This window comes from Microtus ochrogaster, chromosome 17 (genome assembly GCF_000317375.1).
Source record: "Microtus ochrogaster isolate Prairie Vole_2 chromosome 17, MicOch1.0, whole genome shotgun sequence".
Taxonomy (NCBI): Eukaryota; Metazoa; Chordata; class Mammalia; order Rodentia; family Cricetidae; genus Microtus; species Microtus ochrogaster.
In genome coordinates this window covers 8,509,669-8,518,151 of record NC_022019.1, presented here as the reverse complement: position 1 = coordinate 8,518,151, position 8,483 = coordinate 8,509,669, and the positions used below count along the sequence as shown (strand labels likewise).

The 8,483-nt window shown below is 37.5% G+C and overlaps 1 protein-coding gene across 1 annotated transcript in view; it reads left to right on the top strand.

Moving 5' to 3' along the window:
• Zmym2 (zinc finger MYM-type containing 2) overlaps positions 1 to 8,483 on the top strand; it is a 72,752-nt gene that overhangs the window by 21,654 nt on the left and 42,615 nt on the right. Inside the window, exons 3-5 of the mRNA XM_005355438.3 lie at positions 1,890 to 2,178; positions 4,867 to 5,032; positions 5,902 to 6,114. Coding sequence (XP_005355495.1) covers positions 1,890 to 2,178; positions 4,867 to 5,032; positions 5,902 to 6,114 — 668 coding nt within the window. The remainder of the gene's footprint in view (positions 1 to 1,889; positions 2,179 to 4,866; positions 5,033 to 5,901; positions 6,115 to 8,483) is intronic.

The following is an 8,483-nucleotide window of genomic DNA, read 5'->3' as shown; positions in this document are numbered from 1 at the left end:
CTAGCTCTTGTAGACCAGGCTGGTCTCGAACTCACAGAGATCCGCCTGCCTCTGCCTCCCGAGTGCTGGGATTAAAGGCGTGCGCCACCACCACCCGGCAAGGCTGATAGAATGGATCAGAACCAAGAAATCACTCTTAAATATTTTTGTAGGTAAAGAAGTCTCCAAGTTTTGTTAGCATGCCTGGTTATCGATTTCTCTGCCTGCACTTCCTATCTCATAGCCAGTGACATATTTTTAGTGCTTACTGCATGCTAGTCACTGTGCTTTATTACTTGTATTACCACATTTAATGCTTGGTGCTATTTCTAGTTTAAAGAAGAGTGAAACACAGTTTTCTAAGTGGTACACCAATCTTAGAGGGGGCAGAATGCAAATTTATTTTTACTTATTGCTTTGTTGTGTATATGTGAACGGGTGTTTGTGGAGGGTTCATGTGCAGTCCTTTGGATGCCAGAGGTTAATCTTGAGTATTGTTCCTCAGTCACTCTCTGTCTTATTCTTTGAGACAAGATCTCTTATTTGCCTGGAACTCACTAAGTCGGCTAGGCTGGCTGGCCAGTGAACCCTTGGAATCTGTTTCTGCCTCAGACTCAGTACTGGGATTATGAGTTTGTACCTTACTTAGCTTGCTTCAATCTCCCCCTCCCTTCCCAGGAAAATAACAGTCCTAGCTGTCCTGGAACTTGTTTTGTAGACCAGACTGGCCTTGAACTTGGAAATTTGCTTGCCTCTGCCTCCTGTCTGCAGGGATAAGGCGAGTATGGCCACCACCGGGTTTTTTTTTTTTTTTAAGATTTGTTTGTTTATTATGCATACATTGTTCTGCCTGTCAGATCTTATTTTAGTACTTTTGAGCTACCATGTGGTTGCTGGGAATTGAACTCAGGACCTCTGGAAGAGCAACCAGTGCTCTTAATCTCCAAGCCATCTCTCTACCCACTTGGCTTGCTTTTTTAAAAAACAAAATAGAACAACCTAGCAAGCAAAGAAAACAATAAAAACTGTGAGTTCTTTTCAACTCAGATTCTCATGCTTGTGTAGCAAGTACATTACCAACTTAATCTATTCAGCTCCATTCTTTTTATTTTTCAAGACAGGGTTTCTCTGTGCAACAGTACTAGCTGTCCTGGAACTCTCTGTGTAGACCAGGCTTGTTGTCTTGAGCTTGCAGAGATCCATCTTCCTCTACCTCTCAAGTGCTGGGATTAAAGGCATGCTCCAACACTGCCTGGCCATTCTTTTTTATTTAAATTATCAGAAAAAAAAATGTGCTTTTATCATGTAGAACATGTTGATTGGGAATATGTGTACATTGTGGAATGGCTAAATCAAGCTGATCACACAGCACATCATATACTTCCTTTCTTTTATGAGAACAATTTAAAATTACTGTCTTGCCATTTTTAAGACTATAATGTATTGTTTCTAGAAAGCAGACAATCTTACCCATAGATGCTCCTACTTCTGCAAAATTGTTGCTTCATGCAAGGCTGTGGTGGTGCACATCTTTAATCCCAGCACTTGGGAGGCAGAGGCAGTCGGATCTCTGTCAGATTGAGGCCAACCTGGTTTACAAGAGCTAGTTCCAGGACAGTTAGGACTGTTACACAGAGAGAAACCCTGCCTCAATTACAAACAAACAAACAAACCCCCAAAAATATTGTTGCTTCATTAGCATCTGAGGCAGGGTCTCAAGCTTGTCTTAAATTCGTGGCACTCCTGTTTCAGTTCCCCAAGTGTTGATTATAGGCATGAGCCATCACATGTGGCTTTAATTAGTATTATAAACTTTGGCATACTAAAAAAGTAAAACTACTTCTTTGCTAATAAAGTTCTATGTCTATAAATACCTATTTGATTATTCTTTTCTCTATATTTTGTTTTAGATTCCTGGATCTCCCAATCAGCATCATTTCCTCGTAACCAGAAACAACAAGGGGTGGATTCTTTATCACCAGTGGCCTCACTTCCTAAACAGATATTCCAGCCTTCTGCTGCTCAACAGCAGCCCACTAAACCAGTTAAAGTCACTTGTGCAAACTGTAAGAAACCTCTGCAGAAGGGGCAGACAGCTTATCAACGAAAAGGATCAGCTCACCTCTTTTGTTCAACCACCTGCCTTTCTTCTTTCTCTCATAAACCTGCTCCAAAGAAACTCTGTGTTATGTGTAAAAAGTAAGATTAACCTTTCATACCATTCCATGTGGTTAAATAATGATCATAAATTTTTTTTAGAAATTTCATTGAGACACTTAGAGATGAATTCATTCATGTTTTAAAATTTGGTAAGCTCCTTTGAAAGTCTGGTAGCTTATAGATTGGGCTTCCTATTTGGTAGGTTTTGAACTAATTTATTTAGGCCCTTGTAATTTTGACTGTCATCTCCAATGAATCCCTTGCAAAAATGTGAATATTTATATAATATGATAACAATATAAATATATTTATGTTGATTTACTTTTTTTCTTTATTTACAGTGCTAGGGATCAAGCCTAGAGCCTCACCTTATAGAGGCACTCTACTACTAAATGCATTAGTAATTGTAAGAATATAACAATGTTAGAAAGTTGTGTGCTTACACTTATGATACAGATATGAAACATTCTGTGTATTTGAGTATTTTTTTGACTGTTGTCAAAATGTAGTTTTATGACCCAGGTACTTTTAATTTGTTTGTTTTGGGGTTTTTTTGGTATTCTTGAAAATAAGAGTTTCTGTCCTGTTTTAGATTTGTTTTCAATGATTGCAAACAAAACTGGATGATATACTGTATTGAGGGTCAAGTGGATTTTTTTGTACTCTCTCAGAGCTGCCCAAATCTGAAACTAGTTTTAGGTGTATTGAACTTCTGATAAGGACTTAGTGTTTTATTCTTATAGTAAATCCAAGGACAAAAACAATTGTTCTATAGTGTTTAGATTATTTTACAATATACTTAAATGCTGTAATAGTCTAGAAATTTAGTATTTAAATTTAAAGTCAATAGTATTATTATTATTTTTTTGTGTATTTATTTATTTATTTATTTATTTATTTATTTATTTATTGAGATGTCTTGCTTTGTAGTCCAGGCTATCTTAGAACTTTATATAAGACATTTTGGCTTCAAAATTATGGCAGTCACACTATTTCTCCATTGTACTGGGATTACAGGAGCATGCCCCCTTATTGTATTTACCCATCATTTTATTTATTTATACATTAATTCATTCTATAATTTAGGGTCTATGTAATCTAGGTTGACTGTATACTGAGGACCTTGAACTCCTGATGCTTTTTACCTCTACCATCTAACTATTTTTTAAATTTATTTTTTATTGCTTTATAAATAATACTATTCAAAATTTCTACTTCCTCCTTTCCTCCCATTTCCCTCCATCTCCCCCATATACCCTCCCTCTTCCCCCTCCAGTCCTAAGAGGGGACAGGGTACCCTGCCCTGTGGGAAGTCCAAGTACCTCCCCCCTCCATCCAGGCTTAGGAAGGTATGCATCCAAACAGACTAGGATCCCAAAAAGCCAGTACATGCAGTAGAGACAAATCTCAGTGCTATTATCATTGGCTTCTCAGTCTGCCCCCATTGTCAGCCACATTCAGAGGGTCCAGTTTGATCCCATGCTCGTTCAGTCCCAGTCCAGCTGGCTTTGTTGAGCTCCCATTAGCTCAGGCACACTGTCTCAGTGGGTGGACCAACCCTTCCCGGTCCTGACTTCCTTGCTCATATTTTCCCTCCTTCTGCTCTTCAACTGGACCTTGGGAGCTCAGTCCAGTGCTCCAATGTGTTCTCTGTCTCTATCTCCATCTGTCGCCGGACGAAGGTTCTATGGTGATATTCAAGATAGTCATCTGACTATGGGACAAGGCCAGTTCAGCACCCTTTCCTCCACTGCCCAGGGTCCTACCTGGGGACATCCCCGTGGACAGCTGGAAACCCCTCTAGAGCCAAGCCTCTTGCCAACCCCCAAATGTCTTCCTTAATTAAGATATCTTCTTCCCTGCTCCCATATCCGTCCTTTCTCCATCTCCACCCTCCCACTTCCCCAAGCTCTCCCCAACCCTCCCCCCAACTAAGTATTTGGATTAATGATGTGAGCCACCATGTCTGCCAAGTGGTGCATTTAAGAAGAAAATACTTTGTGTAGTCTCTCCTGATGTTAAATTCCCATAATCTAGGAGTCTTAATGATTGCCTATTAGTTGGGGAGGGGAATTGAACTGGTATTATCAGTTGAAGTAAATTAGTCTTTGACTTTAATTTAATGCAACTATGGTAATTTTAGTTTTTCCGATCTTAAAGCCTTGTTAGTGCATGTGAAGATAAAGTATTAGTGACAGAATCAAATAATTTTACTTTTGGTTGTTTTTTTGTGTGTGTATAATTTTTTTTTTTGTGTGTGTGAAAGGGTTTTTCTGTGTATCTTTCCTGCCTGTCTTGGTACTTGCTCTGTAGAGGCTGGCCTCGAATTCACAAAGAACCACCTGTGTCTTACTCCCAGTGCTGGGTTTAAAGGCATTCTCCACCACTGTCTGGCTGTTTTGACTTTTTAATCTTTTGTTTTTGTTTTTTTGAGTAAATTTGGAGCCTGTCCTGGAACTCACTCTGTAGTCCGCCTGGGCTCGAATTCATAGTGCATGTCTCTGCCTCCCGAGTGCTGGGATTAAATGGATGTGTCACCACTGCCCGGCGACTTTTTGATCTTTTTTTTTCCAAGAGTACATATTTTATACTAAAAGTGATCTCTTGAATCTAAAAATGATGTTTTATTTCCATGAATTAGTCTGTGGAAATTAAAAATATCAGTTACAACTTTTATTTTTAGTTACTTTTGAAATGGAACTTTAAGTTGTACGTCTTATTTTTCAGAGATATAACTACAATGAAAGGAACAATTGTTGCTCAAGTAGATTCAAGTGAATCCTTCCAAGAATTTTGTAGTACATCTTGCCTGTCTCTCTATGAGGACAAGCAGAGTCCTGCTAAAGGAGCTCTAAATAAATCGAGATGCACAATCTGTGGCAAACTCACCGAGGTTTGTACTTTTCACTTGCTCTCACGTGAGATCATTTTGGATGTTGACAGTTTCCCCCTATTCTTTTATTGGTGCCTGTGTCCTTAAAAGTGAGGATATATAAACTTTTTAGAGTATTCCATTATGTAATCCTAGTCTTCCAAGAAAACTGACTCAGGAAGAATTAATTACCTTGTTTATTTCATCAGGTTGACAGAAAAGAGTTATAGTATTATGATTGTACTTTCCCCTTTTTATTGGTCATATGTTTATTTATACAAATGGGTAACTATACAAGAAACACAAACAGGCAAATAGAAATGGAAGAATTTCCAAAATTAATTCACATTATTATGATATTAAAGTAACCTATGTATGCGTACTTTATTTGAATTGTTTGTAGTACTGACTTTTTTTTCTTCCTTGCCTAGTGCAGTGTACTTTATCATTTCTTTTGGAGTTGTCTAAAGATTTATAATAAGTCTGTTTATGAAAGTGTGGATTTTCTGTTGTGTTTGGTTTTTCGAGACAGGGTTTCTCTGTGTAGCTTAGGTGCCTGTCTTGGATCTAGCTCTTGTAGAATAGACTGCCCTCTAACTCTCAGAGATCTGCCATCCTCTGCCTTCCAAATGCTGGGATTAAAGGCGTGCACCTTCACTATCCGGCTTTCTGTTGTTTTTAACTTATTTTTAGAGAAGTTTATAGTGATAAGTGCAATGCATGTGTTCATATGTTTTTGTGTATATAAATAGTTCAGAGACATAGAAAAATGTATTTTGATTTTTGCTTTTCCTCAAATTAGCCTTCTTGTGTTTATGTTGCTGTGAATTAAGCTTTTTAGCTCCTTGAAAACAGATACACTCTTAAAATTCTGTTTGTTTTTCTTTTAGATTCGCCATGAAGTTAGTTTTAAAAATATGACTCATAAGCTATGCAGTGACCACTGCTTCAATAGATATAGAATGGCCAATGGTCTAATAATGAATTGCTGTGAACAGTGTGGAGAATATTTGCCCAGTAAAGGTGCTGGAAATAATGTTCTGGTGATTGATGGTCAGCAGAAAAGATTTTGCTGTCAGAGTTGTGTCAGTGAATACAAACAGGTAACTCATGTGCTAAAGCCCCAGGTATTTTGGGTGAGTTTGGAAGCATTGTAGGAGGATTTAGCCTTATTTATTTTGGAATCTCATTTAATTCTATAATTTTTTTATATGAAAATGGCTTAACTCAAATGAAGTAAGAAATATGTAGGTTTTTGAAAATTAACTTGTGATCTAGTATAATTCTTTTGAATTTTCTTTTTGGGGGGATTTGGAGAGGGACTTTCAAACTGTTAGAACTTGGGCCTTTGTATTTCAGCTTTTAGATTAATTTCCAGTTTTAGCCCTCTAATTTGACTTTGCAAATACATGTAGACATAAAACATGCATACTAAGCTTAGCTTTAGTTTAGCTACTATTTTGTTTCTCCTTGATTCCTTTGTATTATTTTTAGGTATCAATTTTTAGTCTTTGTTTTGTATATTTTTTAGAAACTTAAGGAAATAGCCAAGCTACTGATAGTTTATCTTTTTCTTAAACAGAAGGTATCTTTTTTTTTAATGATTTTTCTTTTGAGGTTTTCTTTTTTTGTTTGTTTGTTTTGATTTTTCAAGACAGCTTCTTTGTAGCATTGGGGTCTGTCCTGGAACTCACTCTGTAGACCAGGCTGCCCTCGAACTCACAGAGATCCACCTGCCTCTGTTCCCCGAGTGCTGGGATTAAAGGTGTGCACACCGCTGCCTGAAACAGGAGGTATCTTAATGTATGTGTTGCCATATATGTCTCTGAACTCATTCCCTATCACTACATGGATTGATCTTTTTCATTCTTTATGGAATAATAGTCCATTTTATCGTAATTTTTTGGGGGGGGCATTTTATCGTAATTTTATGAAATCATTTTTTAAGATTTATTTATTTATTTATTATGTATACAACATTCTGCCTCGATGTATGCCCATAAGCCAGAAGAGGGTGCCAGATCTCAGTACAGATGGTTGTGAGCCACCATGTGGTTGCTGGGAATTGAACTCAGGACATCTGGAAGAGCAGCCAGTGCTCTTAACCTCTGAGCCATCTCTCCAGCCCCTGTGAAATCATTATTAAAAGTTAAATTATGAAAACATGATTAGATTAATATTTAATTAGTTCTTTAGGGCTACTATATACCAGATCATGGACTCTGGCTTAATAAATAGTAATTGACATTCTGACAGTTCTGGAAGATGAAAGTTCAAGTTTCTGGTGCTGCCTCTTCTTCCTACTTCTCTACAACTTTTTTTTCTTTGCCTTTCTCTCTTCTTAAAGGGAAACCAGGTTTATTTCATTATATCCCCACCCCTATGACCTTGTTTAGCCATAACAATACATAACAATTCAATTGGAAGTTAGAGTTTCAAAGTATGAATTGGATTGAAGGGAGTACACATTTCTGTCTATAAGAATAAAAGTAAAGATGTTCAAAATTCTCACTACATTATCTTTATTTTGCTGTTTTAAGACGGAACTTCTAGTTTTGGCTGGTCTTGAACTTGATCTCTTGCCTTGTCCTCCCAAATACTGGGATTGTAGACATATATCACCATTCCTATGTTGTCCATTGTATTTTAATTATGTATGCTCTTTGGTTATTTACATTGATTGTATTTGTATGCTGGAAGTACTGTAGTTATAATGGTGTGCCTCTATATATTTCTTCTCATTCTCTGGTCAGCTTCCAAACCTTTGTGTCTTATTAATTTAGGAAAAGGTATATGTATTTTCTATATCTTGTTTTTCCATTTTCTTTTTGATGTATTTGGGGGTGCTAGAGATGGCATGGGTGCGTCTTGGATGCATATATGTAATGTAATGTATGTATGTATGTATGTATGTATGTATGTATGTCACAGGTTAGTTGTGAGTGTTATTCTTTAGTCACCTTGGCTTTTGAGGCATTTACCCTGAGATTGGGTGCTCATGATTTGGCTAGACTGACTGGCTCCAGAGTTCCAGAGCATCTATCCATTTACAGTCCCCCAGCACTGGGGTTACAAATGTATGCCACCACCATGCCCAGCTTTTTAAGTTAGATTCTGGGGATTAAACTTGTATCCTTATAATTGCTGGAAAACACTTCACTATCTGAGCTGCTTTCTTCAGACACCTGCCATTTTCGAGACAGGGTTTCTCCTGCACATCAGAAGAGAGCATTAGATCTCATTACAGATGGTTGTGAGCCATCATGTGGTTGCTGGGAATTGACCTCTGGACCTCTGGAAGTGTAACCAGTGCTCTTAAACTCTGAGTCATCTCTCCAGTCCCCAGGCAGTATTTCTTGGAGAATTCTGTCTTCTTTTCTTATTCCTCCGCAGCTCCAAAGATAACACAGAGTAGTTTCTATTTATTGTCTATTTACAGTTCTCTGATTCTTTAATTTTTTTTTTTTTTTTT